The sequence below is a fragment of the Triticum dicoccoides genome, chromosome 1B (genome assembly GCF_002162155.2).
Source record: "Triticum dicoccoides isolate Atlit2015 ecotype Zavitan chromosome 1B, WEW_v2.0, whole genome shotgun sequence".
Taxonomy (NCBI): domain Eukaryota; kingdom Viridiplantae; phylum Streptophyta; class Magnoliopsida; order Poales; family Poaceae; genus Triticum; species Triticum dicoccoides.
In genome coordinates, this window is record NC_041381.1 from 542,544,780 (window position 1) to 542,561,661 (window position 16,882).

General features: G+C 50.5%; 1 protein-coding gene across 1 annotated transcript; it reads left to right on the plus strand.

Moving 5' to 3' along the window:
• Positions 1-4,708: 4,708 nt before the first annotated feature.
• LOC119348369 lies at positions 4,709-8,356 on the plus strand. The gene is made up of 3 exons (XM_037616536.1): positions 4,709-5,986; positions 7,254-7,370; positions 7,979-8,356. Exons 1-2 carry the CDS (start codon positions 4,780-4,782, stop codon positions 7,343-7,345), a joined length of 1,299 nt encoding a protein of 432 aa, XP_037472433.1. The 5' UTR covers positions 4,709-4,779; the 3' UTR covers positions 7,346-7,370; positions 7,979-8,356.
• Positions 8,357-16,882: the final 8,526 nt, after the last annotated feature.

Genomic DNA, 16,882 nt, shown 5'->3' on the forward strand with positions numbered 1-16,882 from the left:
GGATGTGGTAATGGTGTCAAGGAACAATGATGATCGCTCGTGCTACACCTTCATGCTTTGTAAGATTCATGATCTTGTGAGAGACCATTTAACTTGTATCAATCTGCCGACGATGTTGTCCCACTTTGTCAATGTAATTGTAACATATTATTATTGAGCAATATAGGTTTTCACATATAATCGCTAGGCAAATGTGTTTTTTTAATAAAAGAGGGGGGCACCCTCCGATTTCATTAATGAAACCAAAAGCATCCAAACACTACTAGATAGGTTCAAAGAAAAACATAAGCGGAAAGGAGTTTAAACGACATCTAATAGCCATATTACTAGGGTCAAAAGCCCTAGATGTGTATGAAAACAAAATATTTCTACTTTGAAGATATTTCCTCTCATGTGTGTAATTCAAAAGATATCCTCCCACAGAATCTTTGTTCCCAACATTTACTCACGTATCATACTCCCTCGGTATCAAATATAAGACGGTTCTCCACATTATCATAGTGTCAAAAACATCCTATATTTGATGTTATGTGTGTAGCAGATGTTCCACATGACCTACGAGAGGTTCTAGCAAACGAGCGTAATCCTGCCCTTGGGACGATGTAAGATGGCTATATGCCTTTTCTAAAAAAAACATTCTAATATTTTATTTTGATAAATTGAAAGAATGGCGTTTCTCATCCAAACTGCTACTGCTGCAGAAGGAGAGGGGGTGGCGAATTGGAGCAGACAGCCGGGTCAAAACTCAAAAGAAGGAAAGGAGAACACCAGCAGCAGCAGCCCACAGACCACAGGGCAGTCCTCCCGTGAACCCACCACACCCGCACCGCACCGTAGTCCAAACCCAAAAGCCACACGCAGAATGCTCCGCCGCCTCTCCAGCGCCGCCACGGGCGGGCTCCGCCGCTCCCTCTCCTCATCCCCGGCCGCCTCGCGGCCCCCGTGGGCCCTCATCCAGCTCACCAACGTCGACAAGTCGGGGGTGCCGGCGCCGGGCGCGACCCTGCACCTCGACGCGCCACCTTCGTCACCGGCCTCACCGTCCCCGCCCACTTCATCCACCCGCGCCCCCTCCCCGACCCCGCCACCGGCGTGTTCGGCTCCGTCCCGGGCCACGTCGTCGTCGTCAGCAGCGACGGCCTCCTCCTCGTGCGCTTCTGGGAGTCCCGCTTCCAGTTCGACGTCCCCGCCACCGGCGAGTCGATGCTCTGCGCGATCCGCGGCATGTCCTTCTTCACCGGCATGGACATCAACCCGGAGGTCACGCGCTTCGTCTGCAACCCGCTCAGCGGCGAGCTCTACCGCCTCCCGGACCTCGACGGCACCAAGAGGACCACCATGTACGAGCACCTCGGCCTCCTCACTCAGTCCCAAGGCGGGCACGGACCGCCTGACAGGTATGCCGTAGCCGAGATGTTTACCATCGGCGGCAGGGAGGATGAGGAGAGCTTCGTCTTGCGGCGGTTTCTCTCGGAGACGGGGAAGTGGGAAAAATTGCTGGGCTTGCCCTCCCCATTGCCTGCCGGTCGGCGGATGCACATCGACAGCGCCGTGGTGCCCTTCGGCGACCGCTTGTGGTGGATCGACGAGAGCTGGGGCGCCATCTCGGTGGACCCGCTCAGCAAGAGGCCGGAGCTCCGGTTCATCCCGCTGCCCAGAGGGAGCGTGCTGCCTGACCTCGAAGGTGTGGTGTTCATGAGGAAACTTCAGTGCTACCGACGTATGGGGGAAAGTGAGGGGAAGATGCGCTACATCGAGGTGTCCAAAAAGAAGCCCTACGTGGTCAGCTCCTTCTCCCTCGACGACGGTGGCAGCTCCTGGACGCTGGACCACGAGGTGGCGTTCACCACAATTTGGGATGATGAACCCTTGAAGGAGATGCCGGCGATTGGCGCAATTGACCCACTGAACAGCCATGTTGTGTACCTTGTGTGCGGCAACCAGCTTCTTGGCGTGGACATGGAGAAGGAGAAGATAACAGGGAGCTCTCGTCTAGCTATACCCAGTGTCCCCATCCTACCATGTGTCCTCCCGACGTGGCTGGAATCAAGCCAGATTCCCTCTGCAGGTACTAACACTTCCCATCTTCTTGATCAGTTGTTTGTTTGAGCTATCAGCTATGGAAGTGGTGAAGATGATTTCACAAGACTCATCATTATTAAGAGGAGCAATCGGAGTACTAAGGAAATCATTATTATTGGTATTCGAGAAATCACACAATTTGGTATTATCTTGTGCTATGGCAACAAGTAATCCAACACACAAGCAAACAGAAAGGCGACGAGAAAAAGGCAAAAGGGAAAGAGAGGAGGAGATTGGGAAAGAGAAGGCAAATAAAACGGCAAGGATGAAGTGGGGGAGAGGAAAACGAGAGGCAAATGGCAAATAATGTAATGCGAGAGATAGGGATTGCGATGGGTACTTGGTATGGTTGACTTGCTTGCGTGAGCCTCCCCGGCAACGGCGCCAGAAATTCTTCTTGCTACCTCTTGAGCACTGCGTTGGATTTCCCCGAAGAGGAGAGGATGATGCAGTAAAGTAGCGTAAGTATTTCCCTCAGTTTTTGAGAACCAAGGTATCAATCCAGTAGGAGACTACGCACAAGTCCCTCATACCTACACAAAACGATAGCAACTCGCAACCAACGCTTAGGGGTTGTCAATCCCTTCACGGTCACTTACGAGAGTGAGATCTGATAGAGATAATATTTTTGGTATTTTTGATAGATAGATGCAAAGTAAAAAGTAAAGGCAAAGTAAAAACAATGCAAGTAAATAAAGTGATATAGATTGATATGATGAGAATAGACCCGGGGGCCATAGGTTTCACTAGTGGCTTCTCTCGAGAGCATAAGTATTCTACGGTGGGTGAACAAATTACTGTTGAGCAATTGACAGAATTGAGCATAGTTATGAGTATATCTAGGCGATGATCATGTATATAGGCATCATGTCCAAAACAAGTAGATCGAAACGATTCTGCATCTACTACTATTACTCCACTCATCGACCGCTATCCAGCATGCATCTAGAGTATTAAGTAAAAACAGAGTAACGCCGTAAGCAAGATGACATGATGTAGAGGGATAAATTCATGCAATATGTTAAAAACCCCATCTTGTTATCCTCGATGGCAACAACACAATACGTGCCTTGCAACTCTTTCTGTCACTAAGTAAGGACACCGCAAGATTGAACCCAAAGCTAAGCACTTCTCCCATTGCAAGAACTACCAATCTAGTTGGCCAAACCAAAAAGATAATTTGAAGAGACTTGCAAAGATAACTCAATCATACATAAAAGAATTCAGAGAAGAATCAAATATTTTCCATAGATAATACTGGATCATAAACCCACAATTCATCGGTCTCAACAAACACACCGCAAAAAGAAGATTACATCGAATAGATCTCCACGAGAGAGGGGGAGAACATTGTATTGAGATCCAAAAAGAGAGAAGAAGCCATCTAGCTACTAGCTATGGACCCGAAGGTCTGAAGTAAACTACTCACACTTCATCGGAGGGGCTATGGTGATGATGTAGAAGCCCTCCGTGGTGGATGCCCCCTCCGGCGGAGCTCCGGAACAGGCCCCAAGATGGGATCTCGTGGATACAGAAAGTTGCGGTGGTGGAATTAGGTTTTTGGCTCCTGTTCTGATCGTTCGGGGATACGTAGGTATATATAGGAGGAAGGAGTATGTCGGTGGAGCTCCGAGGGGCCCACGAGGTAGGGGGGCGCGCCCAGGGGGTGCGCCCTCCACCCTCGTGACCTCCTCGGACACTTCTTGGAGTAGGGTCCAAGTCTCCTGGATCACGTTCGGTTGGAAAATCCCGATCCCGAAGGTTTCATTCCGTTTGATATTCTGTTTACAAAAAGCCACAAAAATCTAGAGCCATCAAGTTGGATTGTTGGGAGGATGTGGTAATGGTGTCAAGGAACAATGATGATCGCTCGTGCTACACCTTCATGCTTTGTAAGATTCATGATCTTGTGAGAGACCATTTAACTTGTATCAATCTGCCGACGATGTTGTCCCACTTTGTCATTGTAATTGTAACATATTATTATTGAGCAATATAGGTTTTCACATATAATCGCTAGGCAAATGTGTTTTTTTAATAAAAGAGGGGGGCACCCTCCGATTTCATTAATGAAACCAAAAGCATCCAAACACTACTAGATAGGTTCAAAGAAAAACATAAGCGGAAAGGAGTTTAAACGACATCTAATAGCCATATTACTAGGGTCAAAAGCCCTAGATGTGTATGAAAACAAAATATTTCTACTTTGAAGATATTTCCTCTCATGTGTGTAATTCAAAAGATATCCTCCCACAGAATCTTTGTTCCCAACATTTACTCACGTATCATACTCCCTCGGTATCAAATATAAGACGGTTCTCCACATTATCTTAGTGTCAAAAACATCCTATATTTGATGTTATGTGTGTAGCAGATGTTCCACATGACCTACGAGAGGTTCTAGCAAACGAGCGTAATCCTGCCCTTGGGACGATGTAAGATGGCTATATGCATTTTCTCAAAATAAAACATTCTAATATTTTATTTTGATAAATTGAAAGAATGGCGTTTCTCATCCAAACTGCTTCTGCTGCAGAAGGAGAGGGGGTGGCGAATTGGAGCAGACAGCCGGGTCAAAACTCAAAAGAAGGAAAGGAGAACACCAGCAGCAGCAGCCCACAGACCACAGGGCAGTCCTCCCGTGAACCCACCACACCCGCACCGCACCGTAGTCCAAACCCAAAAGCCACACGCAGAATGCTCCGCCGCCTCTCCAGCGCCGCCGCGGGCGGGCTCCGCCGCTCCCTCTCCTCGTCCCCGGCCGCCTCGCGGCCCCCGTGGGCCCTCATCCAGCTCACCAACGTCGACAAGTCGGGGGCGCCGGCGCCGGGCGCGACCCTGCACCTCGACGCGCCCCCGTTCGTCACCGGCCTCACCGTCCCCGCCCACTTCATCCACCCGCGCCCCCTCCCCGACCCCGCCACCGGCGTGTTCGGCTCCGTCCCGGGCCACGTCGCCGCCGTCAGCAGCGACGGCCTCCTCCTCGTGCGCTTCTGGGAGTCCCGCTTCCAGTTCGACGTCCCCGCCACCGGCGAGTCGATGCTCTGCGCGATCCGCGACATGTCCTTCTTCACCGGCATGGACATCAACCCGGAGGTCACGCGCTTCGTCTGCAACCCGCTCAGCGGCGAGCTCTACCGCCTCCCGGACCTCGACGGCACCAAGAGGACCACCATGTACCAGCACCTCGGCCTCCTCACTCAGTCCCAAGGCGGGCACGGACCGCCTGACAGGTATGCCGTAGCCGAGATGTTTACCATCGGCGGCAGGGAGGATGAGGAGAGCTTCGTCTTGCGGCGGTTTCTCTCGGAGACGGGGAAGTGGGAAAAATTGCTGGGCTTGCCGTCCCCATTGCCTGCCGGTCGGCGGATGCACATCGACAGCGCCGTGGTGCCCTTCGGCGACCGCTTGTGGTGGATCGACGAGAGCTGGGGCGCCATCTCGGTGGACCCGCTCAGCGAGAGGCCGGAGCTCCGGTTCATCCCGCTGCCCAGAGGGAGCGTGCTGCCTGACCTCGAAGGTGTGGTGTTCATGAGGAAACTTCAGCGCTACCGACGTATGGGGGAAAGTGAGGGGAAGATGCGCTACATCGAGGTGTCCAAAAAGAAGCCCTACGTGGTCAGCTCCTTCTCCCTCGACGACGGTGGCAGCTCCTGGACGCTGGACCACGAGGTGGCGTTCACCACAATTTGGGATGATGAACCCTTGAAGGAGATGCCGGCGATTGGCGCAATTGACCCACTCAACAGCCATGTTGTGTACCTTGTGTGCGGCAACCAGCTTCTTGGCGTGGACATGGAGAAGGAGAAGATAACAGGGAGCTCTCGTCTAGCTATACCCAGTGTCCCCATCCTACCATGTGTCCTCCCGACGTGGCTGGAATCAAGCCAGATTCCCTCTGCAGGTACTAACACTTCCCATCTTCTTGATCAGTTGTTTGTTTGAGCTATCAGCTATGGAAGTGGTGAAGATGATTATACTCTGCAATTGTTAAATTAGGCACCTTTCATCGTATCTTCTGAAATTATGTGCTTGCAGTCCTCTCTTCTATATACAAATTGTGCTAGAATTTGGGATTAAATAATTGAGATGTTTTTGAGGAACTGTAATTCTCCCTTTCTATTGTGGTCAACTACAACTAGATATAAGAGGAGAAGTGCATCCAAGCAAGGAAGAATAGAGTATACTATACAATTGTCAGATTGGGCACATTTTGTTTTAACACATCTTCTGAAATTGGGTGCTTGGAAGCTCATGTAGGGTCCTCTGCATATAAATTCTACGTACTATAATTTTGTTATAAATTGGGTGAATTCGAGGAACAATATTGATTGTAGCCTTTCTATTGTGGTCCACCATTGCTAAATAGAAAGGGACATAGCCGTAACAAATAAATAAGAAGGGAGAAGTGCAGCCAAGATACTGAAAGGCTGAGTCTGTTCTAGTCTGTTCATTTGTATCTTCTTATTTTAATGCATTTTAAACCCCATCAGATTGGGCCAAGCTCATCCTAGTGGCAGGCACAGCTCCTGTCACTTGTGACTGCCTATTTTTGTTACATTTTTTTTGTGACTGCTCGGCTGTGTGCATCCAAGGACGCAGAGGCCAGGAGGTTTGAACTTCCTTTTCAATAAAAATATGGAGAAGATATCAGCCTATTAACTTGTGTTGCTAGGTAAAGGTTTCCCTGATACTTCAGTGAGTTGTCATGCCTGCTGCATCCTATAACAATGATTCCATTATGTTTTTCTCAGTATCTGAATCATGTCGATGTTTAAATATTTAAAACATACTTTATAATGTATACTAGCCTTCCTCTCATGCATAATGTGGACATGCTCCCCGACCATTGCTGCTGGGAGCTTGATGGCATCTTGCCGCACGCCCTTCCCTTTTAATGCTGCTCCTTAGAGATCTACACCACCTTGTATTATCATTTTGGACCAGTGATTGCTGTATCCATGTTTTTGGAAGTGTCATGTCACTTCACCCATATCGTGTATCAAAACAGCGTAGGGAACATGGTATTTTTTTATATTGTTTTGATTCGACACTTATGCATTTCATTCATCTAATTACTGTAACCTGTTCTGCCATTTCAAGCCATATATACTATTCAGAGAAATGTATACAATGTAATTGACTGTTTATTCTTGTTTGCATGGTTGAAGATTGGAGCAAGAAGACCGCTGTGAAAAGGGAGGCATCGCCTGACATGGTCAAAAAGGAGACTTTGCGTGTAGAAGTAGAGCTGATGAAGTGAAGTGTACCAGCTAATTCCTATCTTGGTACTTTCGCATAACCTATCTTCATGTATTGTCCATCACAGTCCATTTCTCTTGCAGTGTCAGCAGTGTGTTATTTGGAAAAATAAGTACTATTTGGTGCATATGTCTGCCAGCTGCCAATTCTATTGAGTAACACTAGTTTTTAATTCACCTGAGCGATTTATTATTACAAATTTGAAGTTCAGAGTGTGAAAACACGGTGATGACGGTAGTTGAGGTTAGCAGATACCCAGATATTTGGTTATGATGAGCCATCTTCATTCATTATGGTGAAATGTTATCAGCAACTGATCTTTGCTAAACTGTTCCAAAGATTATGGTGAACCCTCTTGCTTCATTTATTGTTGCAACAGAAAATAAACAAAGCATATTGCAGCGTTCATATGGCATCTCATTTTTGTAACTGTTCCAAAACAATGTGGATGGGAATGTGCTTGTACTGTTATTTATGTCTGAACTCATGTTTCTGTTTACTTGTACTTAAATGGAGCTCAAGAAGAAAAGGGTATTCCCTCCATCGGAGTATTCAGATGTCCCTAGTGTTTAATCCGTTTTCGAAATTACTGCAAAGAGATTGGCGAGACTCATGTTTACAATTTACTATGCAGGTATCTCTAAATTGTCAGATAAGATTTGGAAGCCTAGGATGGTAGTTTCCTGACATCTCATTTTGGGGACTGCTGTGAGACTCATGTTTACAACTTGCTCAACCACACTTTGGGCAAAATCTGATGGGTGTTTTACATATTTTTGGCCTTGTTTTACATGGCTCAGTGTCATGTCCTTTTAACTTTGGATGGATCAGTAATGGTATCTTTTAGAGGGTGAAGTTAGAACTGTTAGTGTGTTGGCTTAGAATGTTCTGGTGTCTTGTTCTAGTGTGTTGGCTCCTGGAGTTTAGCTTAAACGCTGGCATTGTGAATTTGTGATGGCGAGATGAACTTGTATTCTGGAGAGGTTTATTAAGCTGATTGCAGTGTTGCTGATCTTGGAGACTTGGAACCCTGGCGTGCTATGCAATGGATAACTCAGAGCTGTATGCTTGCTCCGTGCTAGTATTTTCCCCTTCATCTAAGGTACTGTGAGTTTTGAGCTGTAAAGATGGTAAGCTACTTAGATAGTGCTTCCTTCCGTTGGTCCATGTGCCCAAACTGTCCATTTTTACTGCTACGTGGTTTCTTCAGTTTTGGCATTTTATTTGGCAACTATTTCAAATGCCTTTGCTGGAGTTTCTGAAAATTAGGTTGACTTAAAACTTCCTGGCTGAGTTTTCTTTTTTCTTTTTGGAGTCCTTAACTAAAGTCGAGTGTGGGAAGCAGGGAAGAGGAGTAGGATCGTACGGATGACACGTCTGGTTCTAGCGGGTAACCGTTGAATAGATAGCTTCATGTCAGGGTGATAGCCGTGCACCTACAAGTAACCATGGAGACGCTTCGCCAAGCATTTCATCGCTATGGTACGTGCTGTGTGCGTGCGAGATGGTTTTTGAAGGGAGATATTGTGCTGAAGTCTACGTGCAGTTTCGTTGCTAGCGGGATGCGGCTCAAGCTTGCGAGGCCCAAGATGGTCGGGCTCTCTACGACAGCTGGGTGTTTGGTTGCCTCCAGGATCTCCAACCAGATCGAGTGCCAAGAAAAACGTGTTTGATTGCAACAAGGAGGCCTGGCTCGCATAGGCATGAACCTTAAAGCAACCCGGAGCCTGGCTCTCTTCAAACCCTCGAAATCAGCAGTTTTCAGCGAGTCAGGCCGAGTGCGGCGCAAATGGGAGGTTGTGCGCTCGTGATGGTGCAAGGGGAATCGAGTGGAGATGGCGGGAGATGGAAATCGACCGAGGCGGGATGGCGCGAAATCTAGCCTCTCCACCTCATTTACTTGGTCACCACTAGCTCTAGGATAAGCACTTCCTCTATTCTTAGCACTGATGGCGGCGGCGACCAGATCTGCGCGAAGCGGCGACGGTGGAGGCGACAACATCACTCTTCGACAGCAGGAACTGCTTCTCCCCTTCCTCTTGGCCATCATCTGGTCCTCCTCAACGCAGCCATGCCCCCCTTCCTCGTTGTGGTCTCTGAAGCCGGTAAGAAACATGGAACCCCCTCCCCTTTATGTGCATATTGTTTGTTAGGGTGTTAGGCAAGTTGTAGGATCGATTTTCCCATTGCTCACCGCACCATTGATGTCGTGTAATGTATGAACGAACAGACGAAGCTGGTAGTTCAGGCAACAACACTGATAGTTGTGATTCAGGCATGGGCCTTATTGATCCACAAGAGAGATGTTAGTCGTGGTGACAAGCCTGTCATCTGTTATGCTGCAATATTAACCCGTGATCAGGAGGGGATATCGAATTTGAACTACATCCACAACTGCAATGACACAGAGACTCTGTGGTTGCTTGAATGAAAAGAGCACGTTTTGCCACACTTGTGTAGACCTTCAGAAGAAGCAGGGGGCTGCTACGAGATATCATTCACACTAGTGTGGAAGAGCAAGTTGCCATGTCCCTCCATATTGTCGGTCATAACCAGAGGTTCAGGGTTATCCACAACACGTTCAGGAGATCAATGGAGACCATTTACAGGTACTTCAGGCAAGCGTTGTACGTTGTTGACGAACTCAGAGGAGAGATGATCAGGTCACCAACCGGACGGACTCCTAGCAAGATTCGCACTAGTCCAAGATGGTATCCATATTTCAAGGTGAGCACTGACAGTATGTAGTTCATGCCTTAACATGCTTGTATTGTACTGCTATAGCCATAACATCATATTTTCATGCCATTTCAGGATTGCATTGGGGCAATAGATGATATTCATGTCATTACTAGAGTGTCGATGTCACAATCTACATCATACAGGGGGAGAAAGCACTACACAAGCCAGCGTGTTCTTGTAGCTATTGACTTCGATATGAAGTTGACATATGTGTTGGCTGATTGGGAAGCATTAGCACATGACACTAACATTCTAAATGACAGCATGAGTATACCTGATGGCATCAATATCCCCGATGGTAAGTTCTACCTACGAGATGCCGGCTATGCATGCCAGGAGGTGTTCTTCCACCCTTCAGGGAAACCAAGTACCATCTGAATGAGTTCGCTAGTAGGAACTATCCTAGGACTCCACATGTACTGTTTAATCTTAGACACTCTAGCCTTAGAGTTACGGGTGAGAGGGCATTTGGAGCTCTGAAGAATAGGTTTAAGATCCTGGATCAGAAGTCATTCCACATTTTCTCCACCCAGGTTAAGCTTGTTCTTACTTGTTGTATTCTACATAACTAGATCCTGCAATGGGGTTATGATGAACGGGTGCCGAAGGAGGAATAGGTGACGCCTGACGATGTTGTCAACTCTGTCCATGGTGTGGAGGCATTTGAGAACGAAGCTTGTAAGAACAAAAGGATGAAGTGGGCACAAGCAATGTGGGATTATAGTCGGCAGACAAGGATCTGAAGAAGAAAAGATCAACAACAACAATAACAACAACAACAGAAGAGAAGAAGAAGAAATAACATCAGCAGAATAAGAAGAGGACGAGGATGGACTTCCAACTAGTTCGGCATTGATGAACTTTTCCCTACCGAGCCATTTGACTGTTATATTTGTACTGATATTTGTTAGTAGTTATGATGAACCGCGATTTGTTTCCTAGCTAAGACTGAAACTATGTTTAGATCGTGTGTGGTAAGGTCACCACTAGTGAGAAGTGGTGATAGCACCTTATCAGTTTGCAACCGAACAACGTGTAGTTTATGCGTCAAATGAAAGGCAGGCAACCAAACGGCGAGTCAATATCGGTTCCCTTATGCAGCCAACCTAAATGCGGGCAACCGAACTATTCACAGATGATGATTTTGGCATGTTTTATTTCAATCAAGTCCATCTGAGACAGGTATGCAAAGAGACAAAAAAAGATGCAGGCAACCAAAAACGTTCATGATGTTTCTCAAGCTAGAACATGTGCCTCCGATATACACTTCCAGAACCACAAGCCAATTGCTCGACGAATGGCCTTGACTCCGGCAGTAGCACCATCCAGGTCATAGAGGCACCCTTGCCCATGGGTGGCCTGCCCTGTGTGCTTCATGGGTCGGAGTACTATGAAGCACACCGGCAGGTACTCCGACCCGAAACCGGATCCTCTAACATTAAGGAGGGAAGTCATGTAAGCTACAATGCAAACTAGTGCAATGCAAAGAAGGAAAGTCAAAGTACTTTAGCGAACACTGTATGGGTCTACTGTAGCAGGTATTGTACGTAGTTAATGTTTGACAAAAATAAATGTAAAATTAATTTTATTGCACCTGTCGGATTTCGATTTCCGGCAGACCCTCAAGGTTCAAACTCTGGGGTGCACACGGATATCACACCTCTTGCCTACCCATGTCTCGTCGCCTCGCAAGGATCTAAACTACACGAAGAACAACACAAGGGACACGAGATTTATACTGGTTCAGGCCACCATTGTGGTGTAATACCCTACTCCAGTTTGTGGTGTGGTGGATTGCCTCAGGGGCTGATGATGAATAGTACAAGGAAGAACAACCTCGCGAGGGGCTGTTCTTGGCTGGTGCGATGAACTGCTTGGGTGAGTTCAGTCGCCTCTCTCTCTCTCTAGTCTGCCCAAACTCTCTCCTCCCTCTACTCTGTGGTGGCTAGCTCTATTTATAGAGGGAGGCCCTGGGCCTCTTCCCAAATATTGAGCGGGAAGGGCGCCAGCAATTGGCCATTTTGACGGGGAACATCTAGTACACTTATCCTAACTAAAGTCGGTCCTCGCCTGCCAAAGACCCTGACGGTGACGCCGGCTTGGGCTCCACGATGGCCTCCATCCTGCCGTCCTGCTGGTCTTGGTCTTGTTGCACCGAAATGGTTGCCTTTGCTTGATACTCCTGCCTGTGATTGCCCCCTTTGCACCAAAGAGGAAACAAGGACTCTGCGCAGGCTAGTGCCCGCCTGGCGCCCGCCTGGCCTCGGTCGTCATGGCTTGCGTCATGGGCACCTCGTGAGGTACCCCGCCTTGATCTCTCTGCCTCCTCGCGAGCCAGCCTGACGAGGCTGTGCCCGAGGAAGCCTCCTGTCGTCTGCCCCGCGAGGCTTGGCCCCTCGTGAGGGTCTTGAGTATGTGTTGATAAAGATGGGCCGTACTGGGCCACTCCCTGAGCCACGCTGCAGGCCGCAGGCAGGCAAGTCTGGGTACCCCCGTTCCCAAAACACCGACAGTAGCCCCCGGGCCCAAGGCGCGCCTGGACTTTGCTTAGCAGAGAAGCGAAGGGGCAAGTGCGAAGCGCCGCGGGCCCCAATAGCCTATGGCCTTGGGCGCCGCATGGCGGTTGATTGGACGTGGGCGTCCCTATTTCCCCACACCTCCTTATTTTGCGCCCAGCTAGGCGGACCCGCGGTTGCACATAGTCATCCCTCTTCTCGCCGCTCGCGCGTCTCGTGCTCTTCCTCCTCTTGAGCTCCAGCCTCCGCTTCCAATCCAATCTCGAATCCTCCCCCTTCCTGTCGCCATGGCGCCGACGAAGAAGGGGAAAGGGCAGAAGCCTGTGCCCTCGCCCCGCTCGCCGCCGTTGACGGCTCCTGCTGTCGATCAGTCGATCATACTCAACCTAGAAGGCTTGGACAAGGTCAGTTCTGCCCTTGCCACCATCTTCAATGAGTGTGGGAGGATGACGGTCTGGCCCGCATGTCACTTCTCCATTGACAGAAGAGTCACCGAGGTCCGGTACTTCGCCGATGCCCTCAGGGCGGGACTGGTTCCCCCCTTTTTCGGTTTCTTCAACGCCGTGCTTTCCCATTACCAAATCCACATGATGCATTTGGGTCCCGAATCCATTACTCTTCTTGCCGTTTTCACTTTTGTTTGCGAGGCGATGGTGGGCATTCCTCCTTCAGTTGCCTTGCTGCGCCACTTCTTCTCCTTGTGCCTCAGTGACCCCACCCAATGTTTGGGGTGCGTGAGCTTCCTCGCCGTACCAGAAGCGGCAGCCTCGAGGATTGATTTCAGCCTTCCCCCGCCTGCGACCGGGTTCCGAGAGCGGTGGCTGTATGTGGATGTCGGAGTGCCTAGCCCCCTGCTCTCGGAGCCAACCTTGCCCACTATCCCCAATTCCGGCTGGGGCCATGAGACGCTCACGAGCCCCCAGCTCGTCTTCGTCTGGCGTCGCTTCGAGAACTTGAGGGCGCTCGGTGTGACGGCACCCAAGGTGGTGAAGGAGTTCCTCCAGAGCCGCATTGCCCCTCTCCAGCGTCATTCCCGCCGGATGTGGACCTTCGGGGGGCGCAAAGACCGCATGAGGCTCCAGAAGGAAGATCTGGCGCCTGAAGTGCTGAGGAAGGTTCTCATGATTCTGACTGGGGACCCTTCCCCTGGCAGTCTCCAGCAAGGGGGTGCCTTGTTGTACCTTTGCTTAAACAGGGCTGATTTTGTGAAGCAGATGCCCAGTTTCGACGAATGGGGGCTGCGCCCAGCAGGCCTCACGGGACCTCATGAGAACCCAGTTGCGGTGGTTGCCTTCCCGGTTGCCTGCGGCGGTCCTTCCTCGAGTGGTGGAGCTGGGAGGCAAGGGCCATCAGGGGCTGAGGGGGCTGCCGTCGGGATGATGACGCCATGCGGAACTCCTGAGGCGGCAGCTTCTGAGGCCCGCCCAGCAGCGGCCGAAGGTGTTGATCCGCGGCCCGCGGCTTCCGTGGCAGAGGCTCCTGAGGCCTCGTCCACCCTTCACGGGGCGGCGTCTGGTGGCGTGCGCCAGGGCGATGCCCCCGACGCCGGTCACATTGGCGCTTCTTCCTCGTCGCAGGCTGACCCTTGCGCCGAGCTCCTAGGCCGCTTCCGCGTGGACTTTGAGGCTCTCCGAAAGAGAAAGGAGGCCTTGGGTGATGATTACCCTTGCCGCCTATTGAAGCGCAGGAAGTACTTCGCCATTGATGAGTAAGCCTCCTCCTTTCTTAGTCTCTTACTTTCCCGTTGCTTCGGCTGACCATTGCCCTGCAGGGCCCTTCCTGCCGAGTTCACGGAGGCGGCCGAGGAGCCATCCCCCCGGGTCTCGTCCTCTCCACCGTCCCCAAGCGCCCTGAGCTCGAGCACTGCCCTTGTGGTGAGGCCGGTTGGAGAGGTGAGCTATCGGTGTCAAAACCGGCGGATCTCGGGTAGGGGGTCCCGAACTGTGCGTCTAGGCGGATGGTAACAGGAGACAAGGGACACGATGTTTTACCTAGGTTCGGGCCCTCTTGATGGAGGTAAAACCCTACGTCCTGCTTGATTGATATTGATATTGTGGATGTTTACAAGAGTGGATCTACCACGAGATCAAGGAGGCTAAACCCTAGAAGCTAGCCTATGGTATGATTGTAAGGGTTGATGTTGTTTGTTGTCCTACGGACTAGATCCATCCGGTTTATATAGACACCGGAGAGGGCTAGGGTTACATAGAGTTGGTTACAATGGTAGGAGATCTACATATCCGTATCGCCAAGCTTGCCTTCCACGCCAAGGAAAGTCCCATCCGGACACGGGACGAAGTCTTCAATCTTGTATCTTCATAGTCTTGGAGTCCGGTCGATGATGATAGTCCGGCCGATGATAGTTCGGCCGATGGTGGTAATCCGGCTATCCGGACACCCCCTAGTCTAGGACTCCCTCAGTAGCCCCCGAACCAGTCTTCAATGACGATAAGTCCAGCATGTGTGTAGTCTTCGGCGTTGCAAGGCGGGTTCTCCTTCAAGTTCCATGTACCTGCCGAACAGTGTCCGGCTTCCTCATTAATGTTGCGTTTCTTGGCTCCCACGCCCAATAATGGCCTTCTTCCACGCGTCGCACGAATGCGAAAAGCCAGGGTGCCTTTTATGCTTTACCCCCTAGTTGTGCGAGTAATCTGCCTATAAGAGAGGCACGAATCCAGATCCAAATCACCATCTTCCTCCCGTGAATACTTATCGGAGCGCTTTCGACCAAGAATCCATTCCATCATGGATCCTCAACGCAGCTCCTCTTCTCGCGCTCCCAGCCCTCTGCCAGGAGATTGGAGGAGATGCTCTATCCCGCACAACGAGCTGGTGAAGCTCCAAATGGGGGGATATCTCCCTCCGGCCTTCATGGTTCCTGTCCGGGCCGGGCTGGCCACCTATAAAGGTGGGAAGCAAGCGGAGGCTACCCCAAATCCCAACAAAGGGGAGCGGGTATGCTTCATCCCCTATCTGATAAGGGGGCTCGGATTTCCTGTACATCCGTTCCTCCGCGGGCTCCTAGAGTTCTAAGGACTCCAGCTTCATCACCTCACGCCTGCCTCGATCCTGCATATTGCGGGTTACGTAGCTCTTTGCGAGCTATTCCTGGGCGTCGAGCCCCATTTTGCGCTATGGAAGAGGTTGTTTTGCCTTGTACCCCGCTCTCATGAGGGGTTCATATATCAAGTGGGCGGCGCCGAAATATGGCGCATTGCCGGGACCGGATATCCATCCGGAACCCCTAAGAAGGCGTCCAAAGACTGGCCTTCGTTATGGTTTTATATAGAAGACACTCCGCTGCCGGACCCTATCCGGATCGGCCTCCCGGAGTTCAACAATGCTCCTCTGAAGAAACGCCTTAGTTGGCGCCCACGGAGCCCCCAACTGGAGGAAGACAAGAGCGTCCATTATTTGATGGGCCGGATAAGGTTACTGGCCCATTCCGGGTTGACCATGATTGGAGTCATGGCAACATGCATTATGAGGGGAGTGCAGCCACTACAATACAGGGGCCACCCCATGTGGGATTTCAACGGGGAGGACGATGCCACCCGTCATGGCCGCAAAGGGCCGGATTCGGCCGAAGACCTGGTGACGATCCTGTCCGGCCTGTATAAAGGGGAGAAGGAGGATTTCCTTCGGACGAACCCGTTAAATGGGTTCTCCATGAACAATCCCCGACCTTGGGTAAGCGAACACTTCACGTGTCCAACCCATGCCTTTGAAACTTAAGTTTCTTATATTGTGTTCTTCTTTCGACGCAGGAGCTACGTCGGACGGTGGAGGACATGCTAAGTCCAGCTCCGCAACCCGAGGATCCAGAGAGATCCCGGGACCTGGCCTCCGAAGAGGATCCGGACATAGGAGTGGAGCTAATCGACGAGGTATTCCACCAGCTCAGCATTGATAATGCCTTAGTCGCCATTACGGCCGACTATCCCGGACTATATCCGGCTTCCCAGGTGCTTGTGACCGAAGTTCTGACACCGTTAGTCCTTCCTTGCTTATTTCTGACCACCGTATATGATGATGCTATGCAGGAGGCGCCTCTAGGGCGGGAAGCCGAGCCCGCGGCGGCTGACCATCAAAGGCCAGTCCGGACAAGTAGACGGAAGAGGAGCGCGGCGCGGACTGAAACGTCGCCGCAAAGGTATAGCTCACAATTCATTATCTAGAGCAACGTTCCTAGGAAGCGTTCGAGTGCTCATGACTTATGTAGGGGAAAAAGCGCCCGCCGGACTGCAGGTGTAGAGGCTGCCAATCCGGCTTCTACCAGC

Coding starts and splice junctions, on each gene's coding strand:
- LOC119348369 (XM_037616536.1), top strand. CDS start 4,780: ATGCTCCGCCGCCTCTCCAGCGCCGCCGCGGGCGGGCTCCGCCGCTCC. Junction 5,987..7,253: donor AAGCCAGATTCCCTCTGCAG/GTACTAACACTT, acceptor GCATGGTTGAAG/ATTGGAGCAAGAAGACCGCT.